This window comes from Pseudophryne corroboree, chromosome 12 (genome assembly GCF_028390025.1).
Source record: "Pseudophryne corroboree isolate aPseCor3 chromosome 12, aPseCor3.hap2, whole genome shotgun sequence".
Lineage (NCBI taxonomy): Eukaryota > Metazoa > Chordata > Amphibia > Anura > Myobatrachidae > Pseudophryne > Pseudophryne corroboree.
Genome location: NC_086455.1, coordinates 47,274,560 through 47,297,951, shown reverse-complemented (window position 1 = coordinate 47,297,951; position 23,392 = coordinate 47,274,560). Strand labels below are relative to the sequence as shown.

The window sequence follows — 23,392 nt, the reverse complement described above, 5'->3', positions numbered from 1 at the left end:
GTAACATGTATTTATGGGGCCTCCACTACCCCCTCACCTTATTACAGATAGAGATAGAGCAGCCGAGCGTGGGGCAGGGGGGACTGATCAGCATAGCAATAGACAGTCACGCTGGGGAGAGAAACAAGTACTATTAGTTCTGGGATATGCGCCCTGGAATGCCGCTCGCAAGGGAGTGATGTCAGTGGTCAGAGACCACCACGTCACTCCTAGGGGGTCGCTGCATTTAAAACGGGGGAAGCAGCATGCAGACCGGACGTCTGTGATGCGACCAAGCCAGGTGATGGACACCTGGCTGTGATTGCATCACATACGTGAGTGTCAGGTAAGTGGTTAATAACTGGAAAATGCAGGGTACTTCAGCTAGTACATTACCTAAAAAATGATTGTCTGTAAATGGTGCACAGTGCCTGGCCTTAACACCCTGCGGCGCAGCAGTGTCGCATATTAAATATAATACGCAAAGTATGTTTAAGTATTTGCAACTTTAGTATCACTAGCTTTATACTGTATTAAGCCACATTAGGTGCATAGGGTTAATATTTACCCCTTTCTGATTGTAATCGTCATCATTCCTATAGGGAATTACACCCAACCCATGAACCAGATGCCCCTTCTCTATCTGCACACCACAAACGAGCACGGAAGTTTGCCTACACGCCCAAGACACCAATCCGTTCTGTGTGATCACATGGCAGCCACCTAGAAACTTCAATATCACAGAACGAGTGCTCAGTCACCGTAAGGATGAGAGTGTCTGCTTTATCAATCTCCATCCTTGTGACCATTCATGGTGTGCGGCTCCATGTGCAGACCGCCACTGCTTTCTATGGCGCATTCACAGATATCTGTGGGACCCATGTGCGTCGGACTCAGAATTTGCTCTCTCTGCTACAGAAAAAGTATAAAGTAGTAATTTAAGAGTTTCCTTTCCATATTTAAGACTCAAACTACACAGAATACTTGTGTGATGTTTTAACTGATGTGGCTTTTATCTGAGACATCAAGCCTTACTTCTTATGAGGAATATGAGAACATAGAGTAAGGCAAGATTGGGGCTTTGGAAGTAAAGATAAGTTAATTGGAAACCCCATTTATAAGAATAAATAGATGAAGGGAGGATGAAAGATGATAAATAAATGTACTTTTTGTTAACTGCACAAAAATGTGCAAAACCTGGGTGCGAGCCAATTGCTCGGTGATGGGAAAGGAAAAACCATTTGGCTTTGCAAGGTCCCGGCTTATAGCTACGGTGTCAGTTATGGCATTTCTTATGTGAGAATGGCATTATTTTCCTTTATAAAGAACTAGTAAATTGATGCCACAAGGATAACATTTCAAGTCCCTATCACTTATGTATGACATTTTCCATATTTACCTTATCTGTGTAGTAAAGCCTCATTAGTTTACATGCAGCTGGCACAGTGTGCTGTAAGCAGTTTGTAAGAATCTTGTTGATGGATTTCATTTATTTTTATAGGAGTGTTTGGATTATGTTGCTAATGTTATCCAGAAGATTACTGCAGGGCACACCTGCCAACTTCAGTACAGTTTTTATTTGTACTCTCCCCTCCCCTCCCCTCTAGAATCCTTTGCTAAATAACAGTAATAATTCCCATTCACAAAAACAAGGTACAGATGTAAATCTCATAAACCTAGCCTCAATATGCCAAGCGGCACAGCGTCTTTTTCACTTGAATCCACGTCTTAATCGCAATGCGCTGTGACAACACCACTATGAGAGAGCACTTCATATACAGATTCAGACTCAGCCGCACACAGATATACAAGTGTTGCATATCAACTTAACCAGTGCAGTCTTGTGAAGTTGGGGATTTCGGCAGTAATAATGGTGTCCTCAGGAGCGCCAGAACGTGTTGGGGGGCATATATAAAAATAAATTTTGACGTTCCCACCCCCATATGATTATCCACCCCCACCCCACCCAGGGAGCACTTACCACCCAGATCACCGCAAAGAATCTCATTCAAAACTCCGGCGCCGCAGTGTGCTACCCCGTGTCCTCCTGTCCTAGCCGGCTCTTAGATGCATTCCTGGGAGGAGGCGTGGCCATGCTGAGCCTGCTGGGACATCCCCGCCTCCTCCCAGTAATGCCTCTGTGAAGAGCTGGCTGGACAGGACACAGGGGAAGAACGCTGCGGCGCCGGATTTATGAAGTCACAGTCTCCGTGGTGATCTGGGGGGGGGGTAAGCGCTCCCCCTCCCCACGCCTGCATCATGTTTTGGGGGGCATGCTGACCCCTTGCCCCCCCCCCCCATTCCAACGCCTATGGGTGTCCTCAATACTGAGAAAACAGACTGTACTGTCCATCATGCAATACCATCAGGGAGGTGTCTGGTTAGACTCAAATGTTTTCTTCAGCAGGACAACGTTCCCAAACATACAGCCAATGTCATTAAGAACTATCTTCAGCATAAAGAAGAACAAAGAGTCCTGGATGTGATGATTCGGACCCCACAGAGCTCTGATCGCAACATAGACTATATCTGGGATTACATGAAGAGACAGAGATTTGAGCAAGCCTACATCCATAGACGATCTGTGGTTAGTTATCCAAAATGTTTGGAACAACCTCCCTGCCGAGTTCCTTCAAAAACTCTGTGCAAGTGTACCTAGAAGAATTGATGCTGTTTTGAAGGCAAAGGGTGGTCACGTTCAATTTGATCTGATTTAGATTTCTCTTCTGTTCATTCACTTTGCATTTTGTTAATTGATCAAAATAAACTATTAACACTTCTATTTTTGAAAGCATTCTTACTTTGCAGATTTCCACACCTGCCTAAAACATTTGCACAGTACTGTTCAGAAAAAGAGAAAAAAACAACAACCGCCAAATAAAACCTTTTATTCTACTACTCCCACATACACTATTCCTTTTTTCTTCTACATCAACAATTGTTACAAACTGAGTGCAGATCAGGGATGCCATGCATTATCTTTCATTAATGCACCTTAACATATGCAACGTGCATGGAGCTTGCATGTGATGATGGCAGTATGTATGGGGTGGTAGTTATTAGATGATTAGAAGTGAGTGGATCTGGAGAGTTGACGCATAAATATGTGCTATGAGTGCTCCTATATCCCATTCTAAGGGCTGTTTCACATTACCCGGTTTACAGCGGATGGCAAAAAGCCGGACAAACTTTGTCCGGCTTTTTGCCATCCGGCAGGGTCTTTCACACACAACGGCTTTGAGTCGTGTGTAATGCTGTGCAGAGTAGCAGCAGTGGCGGCGGCTAAAAGAAACGTTGTGTGTGAAAGCTCCCCTTCACACACACGGTTATCTGCCTACAAAGACTGCACGACCCCGGCCTGGCAGCCAGACCTTCCAGTGGATATTTCCGGCTGCAACCCGGCAGCCGTGCCGCGTGAAAGGACACATTGCTCTGAATGTGTCTCAGCAGCACGAACGCGTCAAAAAGCCGTCCGGGATTTTGCCGGGCGGCGGGAGCTGGCACGTGTGTTACAGCCCTAATACTATGTACATAACGGATTTCATTTTATGGGACCATATATGGCGATGAGAGTCAAGGGGTAAACAAAGATTTCCTAACTTGCATGAACACGTCCTCAGAGGTGGGCACATTATTCTGTGAATGATCAGTGCATTTTTAGGGGCCATATGAATAAAGGGCTATTTTTAGGTGCCATATGAATAAAGGGCTATTTTTAGGTGCCATATGAATAAAGGGCTATTTTTAGGGGCCATATGAATAAAGGGCTATTTTTAGGGGCCATATGAATAAAGGGCTATTTTTAGGGGCCATATGAATAAAGGGCTATTTTTAGGGGCCATATGAATAAAGGGCTATTTTTAGGTGCCATATGAATAAAGGGCTATTTTTAGGTGCCATATGAATAAAGGGCTATTTTTAGGGGCCATATGAATAAAGGGCTATTTTTAGGGGCCATATGAATAAAGGGCTATTTTTAGGGGCCATATGAATAAAGGGCTATTTTTAGGGGCCATATGAATAAAGGGCTATTTTTAGGGGCCATATGAATAAAGGGCTATTTTTAGGGGCCATATGAATAAAGGGCTATTTTTAGGGGCCATATGAATAAAGGGCTATTTTTAGGGGCCATATGAATAAAGGGCTATTTTTAGGGGCCATATGTATCCAAAACTATACTGGTAGGTTAATTGGCTCCCAGCAAAATATTAACCCTAGTGTGTATGTGTGTGTATGTGTGTATGTGTAGTAGGGAATATAGATTGTAAGCTCCACTGGGGCAGGGACTGATATGAATGGGTAAATATTCTCTGTAAAGTGCTGCGGAATATGTGTGCGCTATATAAATAACTAGTAATAAATAAAAAAAAGGCTAAAAACAGAAAAGGATGATTATAAAGTGGTAGTAGGCAGTTATCTCTGTGCTCTTTCCAGAAAATGCATTTTAAGTGTATCCACTATCCATGAAAGGGCCTGATTCGGTGGGTTATGTAAATCTCCGATCTGGACGTGCACAGGAGCTGCACTGCACAGATGCAGATCTGCTCCTGCAACATCGGTCGCAGCGGCACGCCTGACATGCTACTGGCATTTGTGGTTGTTGACGAGGCACGCTTCAGGAAACGGTGGAGAGTTTTCTGGGCATGGTGAAGACAGTGGCTGTGTCCTTGGATGAATGATTTTGCTGGACACTCTTAAGTTACCTAAGGCTTACTCAGATGTCCATACAGTTATTCCAATGCTGCGTCTTTGGAAGCAGCAGCGAATCAGAAAAGCCATCAGAGGGTGTATTTTTACTTAAGACTCTTCCTGCGGCTTTTGCATCATTTCACACGTCTTTGTACGCAGCGGCATTACCATTAGTGTCCACCTCTGAATCAGCCCCATAGACCACGAGGAGAATCAGTACAAAAAGAACTGTATTGCATTTGTTTGCTAATTGAACTCTACAGACCCTAGCAGCCCTCAGCCACGAAACCCCGGACATAACATAAAGCCGTTGCACATAATGACCCAAATGATAAGTATACCCTTTTCTCAATTTAACTAACCACCCCAAATTCACTACATGACCATGTCAGTTTCCGGTGGAGGTTCCATTTAAGGGGGTCATTCCGAGTAGATCGCACGCTGACGATTTTCGCAGCGCAGCGATCAGGTAAAAAAAAATCGTTGCTGTCCAATGTTCTAGCGACGATTCCATTCGCACAGCCGATCGCAAGTAGATTGACAGGAAGAGGGCGTTCATGGGTGTCAACTGACCGTTTTCTGGGAGTGGTAGGGAAAACGCAGGCGTGACCTGGCGTTTGCAGGGCGGGTATCGGACGTCAATTCCGGGACCTCCGACGCTAGAATCATCGCACAGGATAAGTAACTTCAGGGCTGGCCTTGTTTTGCACAAAATGTTTTTGTACCGCTCGGCTGCACATGCGATTGCACTCTTGCAAAGCGAAAATCCACTTCCCCGTGGGCGGCGACTATGCGTTTGCACGGCTGCTAAAAGTAGCTAGCGAGCGATCAACTCGGAATGAGGGCCTAAATGACAACAGTGACCATTCTTGATGACTATGGGGTCTATTCAATGCCTGTTTCAGTATTCAATTAGCGGGCATTTCCGACAGGTTTTGCCCATTTTCGACAATGTTGATCTGACTTTTTTTTAAGTCGGATCAGCATGGTCAAAAATGGGCCAAAAACCTGTCGGAATTGGCTGCTAATTCGACAAAACGCGTGGATCCGCAGCTAATCCGCTGATCCACGTGTTTGCCGACAAATTGTAAAAATGGCAACTCCATTGAATAGGTCGAATCCTCATTCGACCTAAAAAAGTCGGATACTGACTTGACTGCAATTCCGACAGGCACTTAATAGATCTTTATGTTTAAAATCCAGTTCCCTAGCGTGCGACGTGTGAACAGCCGGGGCTGTGCTTACTGCTGACATTCTCACTGGCGTGGCAAAGTTATACTAATCACCTAAACAGACACACATGCCTAATAAACCCACTCATCCCAACACAGCTTCCTGACCCGATATCTCTATTACATTATAATAGGAAACAAGAAATGATCTCCTCTTTCATCTTCATACAGAAATTCACCCTCAAGTCAGAATTGATCTAACAAACCAAATGTCTTCAATTAGTTCAAATGTCTGTTAACCCCAGGGTGATAATGAGCACACATCCCACATTAGGCTTGGCATCTTCAGATTCTTCATTCAATTATTTCCGAAATGTCAAAACAAGTGAGTTTTGGGAATAAACAGACAACTGGAAACACAATTAACTAGGAAGTGTCTAATCAACCAGAGGCTAACACACATGGTAATAGTTATCCAGACATCCTGATAATGAAATCAGAGTATTAAGCTTTAGGGTCAGTGATATTAGATCATGAATAATGCTCATGATTAATTCAATGTCTGATTAACTATCAGCTAATGACCATCTTTCTTTTAAAAGAATACATTCCATTGAGTAACACAGGTAGTGAAGCTAGAAAAAAAATAACATTTTCAAAACTAACCAAGTGACATGTTGGCCAAAGCTACACTATGTACCATCAAGTCTTAAATACTGTGTTTCTCAGAGGTAGTGTATAATGATCACACAGTACAGAAAAAGCTTTCCGAAAATACTCGGATGAGGGTGAGAAATTTGGAAGACGGTACTAGCAGAGGGAAATTACATTTGGATGACAACTTTAGAAGTGTTGATGATGTCTGAAAGAAGTGTGCGGGTTTTCAGAAGCCCTAGAAAACGTTTAATCTGTGCCAAGCTTTTCCTAAAATTAACAGACGAAGCTTATACAGGATTGGAAACCTCGTAATTAAAAAAGTTATTTACTATGATGGAATTTGTAGCATTTTCAGTTACAGACATTTTCAGTGTCAGATGAAGTCATTTACAATGGGAAAACTACTAAGGAGCAGCAGAAGATACTTCTTCTGGATGAAAACACATACTGATTTCAGCGTAAGTACACCTCAACCCAAGCAGAGGTCATGGGAGAAAAACAAGAGAAAGCTAATGGTAGAGAACCCCCCTCCCCACCACCATTGTGAAACAGCAGTACGCTAATCAGAGCAAAGACATTATGTCACACAATTAGTTGTGCCTAGTTTAGCAGATCTGTACAAAAATAAAGGGAAATTAATTTAGAGGGTGTATTTTTAGGGCCATCTTTGTCATTACGGAACGGCCTCTATCCGTTTCCAGTCTACAAAAAAAAAAATGGAAATCTGGACCAGTTTATAGGCAGTAACTGGGTCCTCTCCCATATCTTTCCTGGGGTGAATTCTGCACCTCTCGTTGCATGTCACTGGAGGAGCGCATTTCCAGTTTGTAGAATGTATAAAAATAAATTAAAAAAAAGCTGACTGTAGCACAGTCTTACTATTCCACTAATAAGTGTCAGGCAACAGCATGCAATGGCTCATACACGCAAAGCTCAGATACAGTATGGTGTTGGCCTACTCACTGACGTGTACTTCTGCTAACGGCTCCCATATTCTCTCAGAGTGGTATCGTGTGGGGAGTTAAGTTGAACACCTTTATTCCTAGTTACGTCCCTGGACAGGAGGTTGGGACTCAGTATGATTTACCGGCAGACGGTATACGGACAGCGGCATTCCGTATGCTGGAATCCCGGCAGGGTGTCCCCTCACAGGCTTGCCACGATTCGAAACCAAGTGGCTCGCTTCGCTCGCCACAGCTTCTATTCCCACTCAGTTGGTGGCGTCGACCCTCCAACCAAGTAGGTATACCAGGCAGCAGTCAGGATTCCGTCTGTTGGTATTCCACCGGCTGTAGGGATTCCGGCATCAGTCTTCTGAACGCCGAGATCCCGACAGCCGGCATTTTAACTACATCCTGAAGGTTGGACCCTAAAGATCAGTAAGTAGGCACCCTGTAATTTACTATTTGCAGTAAGCAGGGTGCTTCATGAAAGAGGTGAAGAGTGGAACATGAAAGAGGTGAAGAGTGGAAAAAAAAGACAAAAGCACTTCCACTTTAGAACAGGTACAGTATGTGCTTTCTTTAATTTTCTTCTACAAAGTTGACAGTCTTTACCAGTTTTACCCCATTAGAATCTAAGCTCTCACAAAGATAAGCTTCCACTATCTTGGTTCTCACCCTGTACTATCCTTCTCTCCACTGCATACCACACTTAATGTCAGCAACTCTGAAGATTTCTTTCCACCGTTCCCAGGGAAACTCAGCTCTCAGCACCCCAAACAGTACATGTTTTCCAGGTCTCCTCAACGAATCACATGCAAAATCATTAACTACACTTGTGGATCTTTTAAAATGTGTCAGTGACTAATGAATATATATGTGCATCTGCTAGGCGACCTGGAATATGGGAACTGTTTGGGGTCCTGAGGACAGAGGGCCTAATTCAGATGTGGTTGGAATGTGCATAGCTGCTGCTCACTTGGAAGCATCAGCAATGCACCAATATGGTAATGTGGCAGGAAGCTTCTAGTATAAGCAGATGCCTCCTGCATGTATATGTGCTCCAGTGCTGCATCCTAGGATGCCGTATCGGATCATCCGCGACACCATCAGCCAGGTGTGTGACCCATGGGTTCATGGAAGCTGGCTGCCGTAGGTCCTACCAAGAGGCCAGGAAATCTCAGTTTTCAGATGAAGATCCTGGCCTTGGCACTCCGCCCAAAACAAAGGAGATGCCTCTATTTTGAAAAACGGAGTCCATCGCCACCCAGTCCCAACCCCCAAAAGGCTGCAGACTGTAAATTTGTTGAAGTTTTGCAGCTGTAGAACTTCTGACAACGCAAGACCGGTACTGCGCATTTGGCCATCGGTACTTTGTGCGTAGTGCAGCAGATCCTTCAGGATCTGAATCAGTCCCAGAGTTTGAGGGCAACTGTTTTATACCATTGCCATTTTCTCCGTGTAGTGCAAAGGACAATTGGCGGCACCACATAAATACGTAACTAGACAATAATTTAGCTCTCCTGCTCATCTATAACCTCCCATACCCTTCTGACAGGTTGTTCTATGATGTTTGAATTGTACAGGCCATAATATACACTGGTAAATTTCTCACAATAGTTTCCCGACCGTGTGACTCCCCACTCATGAAAAATATGCCGTACTCTTTGTGAAAAAACAAGTATGGATTCAGTCAGAAGTCAGGCATCAACAGCCATGTCTCTCACTAGTTTATCAGACAAAGGGTGTGGTATAGAAGACCTACAATGTCTAGGTAGACATTCATTAGGACAACCCTGTATGGTCGACAAGCATTAGGTAGACAGGGACAAAGGTAGTCAGTGGGTAAGGTCGACAGGTACAAAAGGGAGACATGACAATGGCAGACACAAGTTTTTAGGTGCCATTTTGTATGTTTCATCTTATGTGACCACAATCCGTGCAAAAGTGTACGCTCACCACGCTTTGGGCAAGGTGGCTCGCTGCACTTGCCACAGGTTTCTATTCCCAATCGCTGTCCATGTGGATAGTATTTTAAGCAAAAGTTAGGAAAACCCAAATAAAACTTGTGTCGACCATTGCCATGTAGACCCTTTGAACCTGTCGACCTTCATCTGTGAGGGTATCCGGACTCAAGGTCGACAACAAAAAAGGTCGACACACCTTAGGCCGACGCCAATTGGTCGACACACCTTAGGTTGACATGGACAAAAGGTCGACATGGCCAAAAGGTCGACATGGACAAAAGGTCGACATGAGTTTTTCCCAATTTTATTCTTTTTTGGAACCTTTTCATACTTAACGATCCACGTGGACTACGATTGTAACGGTAATCTGTGCCGAGCAAAGCAGAGCGAAGGCACCATGCGAGGGGACGCGGTGCACTAATTGGGGTTCCCGGTCACTCTACGAAGAAAACGACACAAAAACCCCCCCATAAAAAAAACTCATGTCGACCTTTATCCATGTCGACCTTGTTCCTGTCGACCTTTTGTCCATGTCGACCTTTTGTCCATGTCGACCAATTGACGTCGACCTAAGGTGTGTCGACATTTTTGTTGTCGACCTGGAGTCCCAGACCCATCTGTGAGACCTTTTGTACTTGGACTTCACCTAGACACTGTCAATCTATGATCCGGGTACCTCAAACAAACGCCTCATCTATTTATGGGTTAGATGATTTACCCAAAGTGCATGGTGTTATAGAATACATGGGGCTCATTATACATTATGGGGTGTACATAATATGTTGAGAGTTACGTAAAGCGGGGCAATTTCGGTTGCAGATTTAAAATAGCAATAATTTAAAAGGAAAAATCAGGTTGGATTTGCATTTTACATCATTGCTGCTTTAAATCTATAGCGGACATTTTGCTGCTTCACAGAACTCGCAAACTATTACATATACCCTATATGCTAAAGATATACATGCTAATATATACTTTGGTACGTCTCATGGTAGAGCAGAGGTCTTGCCGAGTATAGTATACTGAATACGCATTGAGGTGTTGGCCCACAAACATTCCTATGTGAAGTCAGGTTTGTGGGACGGTGCCATGTACAGAGATGTGTGGTACTTCCCCTGCCAGCAGCTTCCTTAAGACATGCTGTGAGGCCGGAGACATTTCAAATCAATGAGGTGTTGAGTGTGCAGGCATCAAAGCCAAGGACTAAAGGGCAGAGCAAGGATTAGGAACAAAAACAGAACTAGCCTACAACACCCACTGGCATCTCATGGTGGTTAACCTCTTCATCACCAGCAAGCAAAAAAAAAAAAAAAAAGCAACACCAACTCACCATCAGGGTCCGAGATTATGTCTAGGAGAGATTTATCCAAAGTAGACTTGCTCATTAATTTCTCTTCATACTCAAAATATACATCCAACTTCCGAACCTAGAACCGAGAGAGACAATAGTCAATAAATACAAATGCAAAATGAATAGTTATGATAGATTATGATGTAGTAGCCTAGAATGGCAAACACAACGAGCAAATTTTCAGTACATAGGCTTGGTATGTATCATGAGATTGGTGTCACAAGAGTTTTAGCTCATACCAATAATTGAAAGAATTAAAAGAACACCTAAGGCATTTAAAAAGTAGAGGAAGGAAGGAGTTTTAAAACCAAAAATAAAAAAATATCCTTTTCAGAATATTATGTGCCAACATTAATGTTAGTTTTTTGTTGAACTACATGTCATGTTCACTGGCTCTCCCACAGCACAATAAGAACAAACCTACTGTTATGTAGTAGTAATTTCCAAATAATTATCATCGGGGACGACCTTCCCTCAGTCCAGGACCTGTACCTGTCCAGAGCTAAAAAGCGGGCAATGAAGATAGTAAAGGACCAGCTACACCCCGGCCACAGCATGTGTAACTTGCTTCCTTCAGGCAGGCGTTACAGGGCCGTCCCCGCCAGGTCCACCAGAAGCCTCAAAAGTTTTTCCCCAAGCGGTCCGCCTGCTGAACTCCTGAACATTGACTGACTAGACGTACATGTAACTAACTTGTGTCCCTACGGTATACCTATCTGTGTGACTTTACTCTCCCCCCCCCCCCCCCCATTCCCTGCTTATCTGTTACCTACTTGGCTGTTGTATAGCAAACCGAAGACAAATTCCTAGTATACGCAAGTATACCTGGCCAATAATTCTGATTCTGATGTCACATTCGTGCATCACATACCACAAATACAGAGAAATCAGTCTCTGATGTAATAAAACTACACAAGTTTGTGCCCTGTATATTTTAGATTACAATAAATTCACGCAAATGCATTTATAATTAAACAATATCTCAATAGGACTCATTCCCATCATAATTGCGCCCAGGCTGAAAACAGCTGCAGGGTTGCGCCCGGGCTGAAAACAGCTGCACGGTTGCGCCCGGGCTGGAAACAGCTGCACGGTTGCGCCCGGGCTGGAAACAGCTGCACGGTTGCGCCCGGGCTGGAAACAGCTGCACGGTTGCGCCCGGGCTGGAAACAGCTGCACGGTTGCGCCCGGGCTGGAAACAGCTGCAGGGATGCACCCAGGCTGAAACGAGCTGCAGGGATGCACCCAGGCTGAAATGAGCTGCAGGGTTGCGCCCAGGCTGAAAAGAGCTGCAGGGTTGCGCCCAGGCTGAAAAGAGCTGCAGGGTTGCGCCTGGGCTGAAAAGAGCTGCAGGGTTGCGCCAAGGCTGAAAAGACTAGCAATAATTAGTTCATTCTTTGCTTTTTTCTTCTATAGTAACTTCTAACCAAGAACTACTAATTCCTTGTTTACTGCTCTTCGCATGCAGACAGCAGCTTAACTGGGAACACTTAAATATTTCAGAAATCTACAAATAACCTGGGTTAGCAAATAAGCACAAAACAAAGATGAATAAAACTTAGGAGAGCAGAAAGCTTAATAACTACCACATGATTTCTGCTCTTCAATATCCAATAAATATTTTATTTGCATGTACTTAAACAGACACTTGAGAATAAATAAATATACTAAAAAGAACAATAACCACTTTTGAGGGGGAAAAAAAAGAAACCAGCTTTTTAATTTGAAATACTTTCCCTGCAGCACTGTCACATGGTGTCTCCCCATCACCCATACAGGCCTGGTAAGAGTAAAGGACATGGGGTTGGAATATTACTGTCCCAATTTTTCACATATATACTGTTGTACCTCAGGATCCATCACTCACATTTCTATAATCTGAAGTACCGTATATACTCGAGTATAAGCCGACTTTTTCAGCACATTTTTCTATGCTGAAAAAGCCCCCCTCGGCTTATACTCGAGTCAATGGCTGCAGCAGACGCCGTGGGCTGTGTGGGCGTCCGCTGCAGCCGGCTCCAGGACAGACACTAGAGGTCATTATTGACCTCTAGTGTCTGTGCGCGTTGCTATGGGAGAGACGTCATGACGTCTCTCCCATAGAGATGATCGGGTGCCGGGGAGCGGGCGGCCGGACGGAGCGGCGGCCGGACGGAGCGAGCGAGCGGACGGACGGAGCGGAGCAGCGCAGCAGCAGAAGATGCGGTCGGGAAGCAGGAGCGGGGCAGTGGTAAGTATTGTTTTTGTGTGTGTTTGTGTGTTTGTAAGCGGCGACGGGGGCACTGCAACAGGGGGCAAAGAAAGAAGGGGGCACTGCAACAGGGGGCAAAGAAAGAAGGGGGCACTGCAACAGGGGGCAAAGAAAGAAGGGGGCACTGCAACAGGGGGCAAAGAAAGAAGGAGGCACAACTACTGGGGGCAATGAAAGGGGGCACAACTACTGGGGGCAATGAAAGGGGGCACAACTACTGGGGGCAATGAAAGAGGGGGCACAACTACTGGGGGCAAAGAAGGGGCATAACTACTGGGGGCAAAGCAACGGCGGCATGTTTTTATCTGGCACTGTGGGGGGATATCTGTTACTGGGGGTATATGTGGCACTGGGGGCACAACCCTAGCAACAAGCATTACCCCCTGGCAACAAGCATAACACCTACCGCATGAAACCCCTGGCAACGAGCATGACACCCTGAGCATGAAAACCCCTGGCACCGTACATTTCCCACCCTAGGCTTATACTCGAGTCAGTAATTTTTCCCAGTTTTTTGTGGTAAAATTAGGTATCTCGGCTTATATTCGGGTCGACTTATACTCGAGTATATACGGTACATTCTGTCAGGATTTTCACCCCCTTTCTCTCTGCATGTCGCCCACCTGGGAAACCCAAACTATTTCTGGAATATTTCTGCCTGGCTTCCCCACTTCTTATCCTCTGACATCTCCATCACCATTATAGGTGATTTCAATATCCCTATTGATAGTACACTATCACCTCATACCTCCAAACTACTCTCTAACACCCTCTCTTGGCCTTTCCCAATATACAGATACCTTTACATGATTGATCTTGTATTCACGGGGTGTGCTGGCTCCTCCCCTCTATGTCCCCTCCCATAGGCAGTTTAGAAAAATGTGCCCTCAGGAGAGGATGCACACTCTGCAGCTGCAGAGAGTTTTCTTCAATTTCATTTCAATCTTTTATTTTTTTCGGTATGCTGTCTGGTACAAAACATGCCCAATGTCACTTTCCCTGAATCTCCAGAGTTAGATGACTTATTCAAACAGGCCTGGAAGAATCCAGACAAAAAATGTCAAGTGTCCAAAATGTTTTTGCACACTTTCCCATTTGCTCCTCAAGGTAGAAAATTTTGGGAGGAACCCCCTGAGGTGGATGTCTCCGTCTCTCACCTGTCTAAGAAGGCGGTGCTGCCTGCCCCAGGCTCCTTTACCATGAAGGATCCTGGGGATAGAAAATAGAAACTACCCTAAAATTTATATACACTGCAGCCGGCCTTTCCCAAAGACCGGTCGTTGCGGGTTGCTGGATGACCCATGCCATTCATTCTTGGGCCATGTAAATTCAGGGGGGCCTCTCGGGAAATATGCCCTTAATTACCATGGTTACCCTCCTGAAACACATTCAGGACACTACTCGTGTCCTCTGTGATTCCCTCAAGGAGATGGGGAACATCAATGCTCGGACGTCAGCCATGGCGGTGTCGGCACGCAGGGCCTTGTGGTAGCGTCAGTGGATTGCAGATGCAGAATCCAAACTTAATGTGGAGTCCCTCCCCTTTTCTGGGGAATGGCTTTTTGGGGTTGAGCTGGATGCCTGGATTTCCAAGGTTACTGCCGGGAAATCCACGTTTCTCCCCTCTGGGGCCTCGCCGGCGAGACGTTCCTATCTGGGACAGTCTGTCCAGTCCTTTTAGTCTCGCACATTTCGATCAAAGGCCAGAGGTGCCTCCCATGCGGCTAGAGGTACCAGAGGTAAGTCCAGGAAACTTGCAAGTACCAGTTCCCAGGAACAGTCCACCAGTTCCGCTTCCATTAAAGCCTCAGCATGACGATGCCAACCCACCACGAAGGGATCTTGACTGTGCCACTTCAGCCGCGTCTGGGAGTCCTCCTGCCAGGATGCCTGGGTCAGAGAGCTCGTTTCTCAGGGCTACAAGCTGGAGTTCGACAGTACTCCCCCCTCCCCCAACGATTTTTCAAATCAAGCTCATCAGCTTTGGAGGATATGCAAGTTACGTTACAACAGGCTATCCAAAAATTGGTCCAATCCCACGTCATTGTTCCAGTACCTCTACCGCAACGTGGCAAGGGGTTTTACTCACACCTGTTTGTGGTGCCGAAGCCAGACCCATTCTGAATCTGAAAGCCTTAAATCCTTATTTAAGGGTGTTCAGGCTCAAGATGGAATCCCTGCATGCAATAATTGCGGGCCTGGAAGACCAGGAATTTATGGTCTCCTTGGATATCAAGGACGCCTATCTCCACATTCCGATTTGGTCTCCTCATCAGGCGTATCTGCGGTTTGCCCTGCTGCACAATCACTTCCAGTTCCAGGCACTACCCTTCGGCCTGTCAACATCCCCGAGGGTATTCACGAAGGTGATGGCGGAGATGATGTTTCAACTCCAGATCCAAGGGATAAATGTGGTGCCTTTTCTAGACGATCTCCTGATGAAGGCAAGATCCAGGGAACGTTTGTTGCTCCTTATCGACCGCACCATCAGTCTTCTGTCCGACCATGGGTGGAGAAGTCCCACCTGGAGCCAACTCAAAGGCTCCTGTTCCTGGGGATGTTTCTGGATACTGTGGCACAGAAGGTGTTTCTACCAGAGGACAAGGTGAGAACATTTCAGGAGATGGTCCAAATGGTGCTCTGACCTGCTCAAGTTTCCATCCATCTTTGCATCAGATTGTTGGGGAAGATGGTCGCCTCATACAAGGCGATCCAATATGGGAGGTTCCATACCAGAACATTTCAATTGGATCTCCTGAACGAGTGGTCCGGATCACATCTCCAGATGCACCGGATAATTCGGCTGTCATCGCAGGCCAGGATTTCCCTCCTGTGGTGGCTTCAGTCCTCCAATCTCCTGGAGGGCAGGAGTTTCGGAATTCAGGATTGGACCCTCCTCACGATGGATGCGAGTCTGCGGAGCTGTCACTCAAGGGGCGCAGTTCCAGGGCAAGTGGTCTTCCCACGAAAGCTTCCTTACAACCAACATTCTGGAACTTGGGCCAATCTACAATGCTCTACTTCAAGCGTCTCCTCTGCTCAAAGATCACGCGATCCAGGTACAGCCGGACAACGCCACGCCGGTGGCGTATATCAATCGACAAGGAGGGGAAAAAAGCAGAGCCTGCATGCGAGAGGTGTCAAAGTTACTCCTCTGGGCGGAAAGAAACACAAGAGCCATTTCTGCAATCTTCATTCCGGGTGTGGACAACTGGGAGGCGGACTTCTTGAGTCGTCATGATCTTCACCAGGAGGAGTGGGATCTCCACCATCTCGTGTTCCAGCGGATCATGGACCGGTGAACTACGAGAAAAGGAATTACCGGTAGGTATTAAAATCCCACTTTCCCTCTCTCAGATCAAAATCTTATCACCTGTATGCTCTCCTCCAGATCTTCAAACTCAATGTCAGTGAAGTCTATAAAGCCTCCTCAAAACACACAGAAATATTAGTGTTATTAATTTTCAACAACTATCCACCTCTCTGCAACAACTGCTCTCACAGATTTCTACATTCATATCTCCTTAGACTGCTGTATCACACCTGAAGCAGACTCTAGAGAACAGCCCTCAAAGTGGCTCCAGGTACCCATCAAAATCCACGTAAAGTTAGATATCAACCGTGGCACTCTAAATTAACAAGACACCTCTAAAAACTCACACGTAAAGTTGAGCATCAGTGGCGTAAATCTCATACTCCAGCTTCCTCACATATAAGACTATGGGGTATATGCAATTGCGGTCGAATTGCCGCAAATGTCGAAAAACGGGGCATTTTCGACACAATTTTTTTTCCCGACAATGCAATACAGTACTTTTCGACAAAAAACGGACGTTTCAGATTCGACTCTGCAATGGTAAAAATGCGGCTTTTCGACAAAAGTATATTCAATTGAAGAATGTCGATTCGACAACAGTGCTTTTCGACAGTAATTTCATCAATTTCATTCACTTTGCTGGCGGAATCTAATAAAAAATTTAAAAAACATGTTTTTTTGTGTGTGTTTTTTATTGCTAATAGCATATCTATTTATATTAGAAGGGATTATGTACTTGGTTTGTCTATTAGGAGACAAGTATTATTTATATATTTTTTAAAAGAATATTTTTTTTTTTTAACGGACTAAAATAATATGGAGAGATCAGAGCATGTTTTTCAGTGGGAAGGGGTGGGAATGTGTAAAAAAATCCTGAAAAAACATGCGTGGGGTCCCCCCCTCCTAAGCATAACTAGCCTCGGGCTCTTTGAGCCGGTCCTGGTTGTAAAAATACGGGGGGGAAAATGACAGGGGATCCCCCGTATTTTTACAACCAGCACCGGGCTCTGCGCCTGGTCCTGGTGCAAAAAATACGGGGGACAAAAAGCGTAGGGGTCCCCCGTATTTTTAACACCAGCACCGGGCTCCACTAGCTGGAGAGATAATGCCACAGACGGGGGACACTTTTATACCGGTCCCTGCAGCCGTGGCATTAAATCCCCAACTAGTCACCCCTGGCCAGGGTACCCTGGAGGAGTGGGGACCCCTTAAATCAAGGGGTCCCCCCCTCCAGCCACCCAAGGGCCAGGGGTGAAGCCCGAGGCTGTCCCCCTATCCAAGGGCTGCGGATGGGGGGCTGATAGCCAAGTGACACAAAGAAAGAATATTGTTTTTTGTAGCAGAACTACAAGTCCCAGCAAGCCTCCCCCGCAAGCTGGTACTTGGAGAACCACAAGTACCAGCATGCGGGGGGGAATCGGGCCCGCTGGTACCTGTAGTTCTACTACAAAAAAACAAAAACAAATAAAAACAGTACACGCCCACCGTAAAAGTAAAACTTTATTACATACATGCCGACACACACATACTTACCTATGTTGACACGAGGTTCGGTCCACTTCTCCAAGTAGAATCCACGGTGTACCTGAAAATAAAATTATACTCACAAAAATCCTGTGTAGCATCTGTCCTCTTCTCTTTATAATCCACGTACTTGGCAAAAAAACAAACCGCATTACCCAATCCACGCACTGAAAGGGGTCCCATGTTTACACATGGGACTCCTTTCCCCGAATGCCGGGACCCCACGTTAGTCCTGTTACAGAGGGTACCTTCAGCCAATCAGGGAGCGCCACGTCGTGGCACTCTTCTGAATGGCTGTGCGCGTCTAAGCTGTCAGACTCGCATAGCACATGCCGCTGCATTATCTTCAATGGTGGGAACTTTGCGGTCAGCGGTGAGGTTACTCGCGGTCAGCCGCTGACTTCGAGTAACCTCACCGCTGACCGCAAAGTTCCCACCATTGAAGATAATGGAGCGGCTGTGCGATGTGCCGACTGGGATCTTATCCATTGGGCCCAGACCAGGTCTTATGGGCTTCTCAGCGCAGGAAGCAGCTTCATCAGCCAGAACCTGGCTGCTGGGTTTAAAGCAGAGTCTCTCAAATAAGTCAGGGCTTCTGACGGCAGTTAGTGCCCAGGCGATAGGCTTGCTAAGAACAGTGGGATTCAGAAGACTGGGGCACTAGTGTCAGGACGCCAGGACCTGAAGGGTTCCTTATTAATGGAAAGGGAGTAAGACAGGTCATAACCTCCATGGCTGTTTATGCTAAAGACAGTGATCTATGATTAATGTGTAACCTTGTACTTGAGCAACCTGAATAAAAGTATTTGTTGTTTTTGCCTGGAGATGGTCACTGGTGGAATTTTTGTGGCGGAGCGCATTCTAGCAACACTCGTGAGTTAAAATATATTTCTAATCTCTCATCTCTTCTCAAGCCTCTATTCCCAAGTGACTTTTTAATACATTTAAATCACTTGTTATCTCTCCTTCACCAAACCCACCAGCTACCATCAGTGCATAAGTTCTCACTTTCTACAGGGTGTTCGGAAAGTCACTGTGCACTTATGTATATTTATTAACACACGTTTCAATATAAAATATGTGATGTAAACACGAATGATAATTATAAACAATGTTGAAAATGACCACCGTTAACATCAAGACAGGCTTGGATCCTTTTTATTTTGTTTCTAAACTCCTCTATATACATAAGTGCACAGTGACTTTCCGAATAAAATAAGGGGTCTTTTCATAAAGCAGTGAAAACAGTGGAGAAGTGAAGCAGTGGAGAAGTTGCCCATGGCAACCAATCAGCTGGTCCGTATAATTTTATAATATGCAAATTAAAAAAGTTACCTCAATGCTGATTGGCTGCCATGGGCAACTTCTCCATTGCTTCACTTCTCCACTGTTTTCATTGGTTTATGAAGAGTGCACAGTGACTTTCTGAACACCCTATATTTCAAGGACAAGATTGATAAAATTCAAAATAAAATTATATTGCTCTTCCAAAGCCAGTGACCTGCTCAAACCTTCTAAAGGTGTGTACACACCGTGAGATTTAGGCTATGCCCGACTATGGTCGGTATCGCAAGCCTAGATGACTGTGCTTGCGATAATAAGAATTTACTTACCGATAATTCTATTTCTCGTAGTCCGTAGTGGATGCTGGGGACTCCGTAAGGACCATGGGGAATAGCGGCTCCGCAGGAGACTGGGCACATCTAAAGAAAGCTTTAGGACTATCTGGTGTGCACTGGCTCCTCCCCCCATGACCCTCCTCCAAGCCTCAGTTAGGATACTGTGCCCGGACGAGCGTACACAATAAGGAAGGATTTTGAATCCCGGGTAAGACTCATACCAGCCACACCAATCACACTGTACAACTTGTGATCTGAACCCAGTTAACAGCATGATAACAGAGGAGCCTCTAGAAAAGATGGCTCACTACAGCAATAACCCGATTTTTTGGTAACAATAACTATGTACCAGTATTGCAGACAATCCGCACTTGGGATGGGCGCCCAGCATCCACTACGGACTACGAGAAATAGAATTATCGGTAAGTAAATTCTTATTTTCTCTAACGTCCTAAGTGGATGCTGGGGACTCCGTAAGGACCATGGGGATTATACCAAAGCTCCCAAACGGGCGGGAGAGTGCGGATGACTCTGCAGCACCAATTGAGAGAACTCCAGGTCCTCCTCAGCCAGGGTATCAATTTTGTAGAATTTTACAAACGTATTTGCTCCTGACCAAGTAGCTGCTCGGCAAAGTTGTAAAGCCGAGACCCCTCGGGCAGCCGCCCAAGATGAGCCCACCTTCCTTGTGGAGTGGGCATTTACAGATTTTTGGCTGTGGCAGGCCTGCCACAGAATGTGCAAGCTGAATTGTACTACAAATCCAACGAGCAATAGTCTGCTTAGAAGCAGGAGCACCCAGCTTGTTGGGTGCATACAGGATAAACAGCGAGTCAGATTTTCTGACTCCAGCCGTCCTGGAAACATATATTTTCAGGGCCCTGACAACGTCTAGCAACTTGGAGTCCTCCAAGTCCCTAGTAGCCGCAGGCACCACAATAGGTTGGTTCAGGTGAAACGCTGAAACCACCTTAGGGAGAAACTGAGGACGAGTCCTCAATTCCGCCCTGTCCGAATGGAAAATCAGATAAGGGCTTTTACAGGATAAAGCCGCCAATTCTGACACGCGCCTGGCCCAGGCCAGGGCCAACAGCATGACCACTTTCCATGTGAGATATTTTTACTCCACAGATTTAAGTGGTTCAAACCAATGTGACTTTTGGAACCCAAAAAACTACATTGAGATCCCAAAGTGCCACTGGAGGCACAAAAGCAGGCTGTATATGCAGTACCCCTTTTACAAACGTCTGAACTTCAGGGACTGAAGCTAGTTCTTTTTGGAAGAAAATTGACAGGGCCGAAATTTGAACCTTAATGGACCCCAATTTCAGGCCCATAGACACTCCTGTTTGCAGGAAATGTAGGAATCGACCCAGTTGAATTTCCTCCGTCGGGCCTTACTGGCCTCGCACCACGCAACATATTTTCGCCAAATGCGGTGATAATGTTTTGCGGTTACATCCTTCCTGGCTTTGATCAGGATAGGGATGACTTCATCCGGAATGCCTTTTTTCCTTCAGGATCCGGCGTTCAACCGCCATGCCGTCAAACGCAGCCGCGGTAAGTCTTGGAACAGACAGGGTCCTTGTTGGAGCAGGTCCCTTCTTAGAGGTAGAGGCCACGGATCCTCCGTGAGCATCTCTTGAAGTTCCGGTTACCAAGTCCTTCTTGGCCAATCCGGAGCCACGAATATAGTGCTTACTCCTCTCCATCTTATCAATCTCAGTACCTTGGGTATGAGAGGCAGAGGAGGGAACACATACACTGACTGGTACACCCACGGTGTTACCAGAGCGTCTACAGCTATTGCCTGAGGGTCCCTTGACCTGGCGCAATACCTGTCGAGTTTTTCCCAACGGTTTATAATCATGTGGAAGACTTCTGGGTGAAGTCCCCACTCTCCCGGGTGGAGGTCGTGCTGAGGAAGTCTGCTTCCCAGTTGTCCACTCCCGGAATGAATACTGCTGACAGTGCTATCACATGATTTTCCGCCCAGCGAAGAATCCCTGCAGCTTCTGCCATTGCCCTCCTGCTTCTTGTGCCACCCTGTCTGTTTACGTGGGTGACTGCCGTGATGTTGTCCGACTGGATCAACACCGGCTGACCTTGAAGCAGAGGTCTTGCTAAGCTTAGAGCATTGTAAATGGCCCTTAGCTTCAGGATATTTATGTGAAGTGATGTCTCCAGGCTTGACCATAAGCCCTGGATATTCCTTCCCTGTGTGACTGCTCCCCAGCCTCGCAGGCTGGCATCCGTGGTCACCAGGACCCAGTCCTGAATGCCGAATCTGCGGCCCTCTAGAAGATGAGCACTCTGCAACCACCACAGGAGGGACACCCTTGTCCTTGGTGACAGGGTTATCCGCTGATGCATCTGAAGATGCGACCCGGACCATTTGTCCAGCAGGTCCCACTGGAAAGTTCTTGCGTGGAATCTGCCGAATGGGATTGCTTCGTAGGAAGCCACCATTTTACCCAGAACCCTTGTGCATTGATGCACTGAGACTTGGCTCGGTTTTAGGAGGTTCCTGACTAGCTCGGATAACTCCCTGTCTTTCCCCTCCGGGAGAAACACCTTTTTCTGGACTGTGTCCAGGATCATCCCTAGGAACCGAAGACAAGTCGTCGGAACCAGCTGCGATTTTGGAATATTGAGAATCCAATCGTGCTGCCGCAACACTACCTGAGATAGTGCTACACCGACGTCCAACTGTTCCCTGGATCTTACCCTTATCAGGGAATCGTCCAAGTAAGGGATAACTAAAATTCCCTTCCTTCGAAGGAATATCATCATTTCGGCCATTACCTTGGTAAAGACCCGGGGTGCCGTGGACCATCCATACGGCAGCGTCTGAACTGATAGTGACAGTTCTGTACCATAAACCTGAGGTACCCTTGGTGAGAAGGGTAAATTTTGACATGAAGGTAAGCATCCTTGATGTCCCGAGACATCATGTAGTCCCCTTCTTCCAGGTTCGCAATCACTGCTCTGAGTGACTCAATCTTGAATTTGAACCTCTGTATGTAAGTGTTCAAAGATTTTAGATTTAGAATCGGTCTCACCGAGCCGTCCGGCTTCGGTACCACAACAGTGTGGAATAATACCCCGTTCCCTGTTGCAGGAGGGGTACCTTGATTATCACCTGCTGGGAATACAGCTTGTGAATGGCTTCCAAAACTGTCTCCCTGTCAGAAGGAGACATCGGTAAAGCCGACTTTAGGAAAACAGCGAGGGGGAGACGTCTCGAATTCTAATTTGTACCCCTGAGATATCACCTGAAGGATCCAGGGGTCTACTTGCGAGTGAGCCCACTGCGCGCTGAAATTCATTGAGACGGGCCCCCCACCGTGCCTGATTCTGCTTGTAAAGCCCCAGCGTCATACTGAGGGCTTGGCAGAGGCGGGAGAGGGTTTCTGTTCCTGGGAACTGGCTGATTTCTGCAGCCTTTTTCCTCTCCCTCTGTCACGGGGCAGAAATGAGGAACATTTTGCCCGCTTGTCCACGAAAAGACTGCGCCTGATAATACGGCGTCTTCTCATGTTGAGAGGCCACCTGGGGTACAAACGTGGATTTCCCAGCTGTTGCCGTGGCCACCAGGTCTGAAAGACCGACCCCAAATAACTCCTCCCCTTATTAAGGCAATACTTCCAAATGCCGTTTGGAATACGCATCACCTGACCACTGACGTGTCCATAACCCTCTACTGGTAGAAATGGACAACGCACTTAGACTTGATGCCAGTCGGCAAATATTCCGCTGTGCATCACGCATATATAGAAATGCATCTTATAAATGCTCTATAGGCAAAAATATACTGTCCCTATCTAGGGTATCAATATTTTCAGTCAGGGAATCCGACCACGCCAACCCAGCACTGCACATCCAGGCTGAGGCGATTGCTGGTCGCAGTATAACACCAGTATGTG

The 23,392-nt window shown here is 46.1% G+C and overlaps 1 protein-coding gene across 3 annotated transcripts in view; it reads right to left on the bottom strand.

The window, feature by feature from the left end:
- The window catches only part of SCFD1 (sec1 family domain containing 1), a 194,554-nt gene that overhangs the window by 44,295 nt on the left and 126,867 nt on the right, over positions 1–23,392 (bottom strand). For all 3 annotated transcript variants that reach the window (XM_063947445.1, XM_063947446.1, XM_063947447.1), the window contains exon 15: positions 10,736–10,832. In XM_063947445.1, coding sequence (XP_063803515.1) covers positions 10,736–10,832 — 97 coding nt within the window. The remainder of the gene's footprint in view (positions 1–10,735; positions 10,833–23,392) is intronic.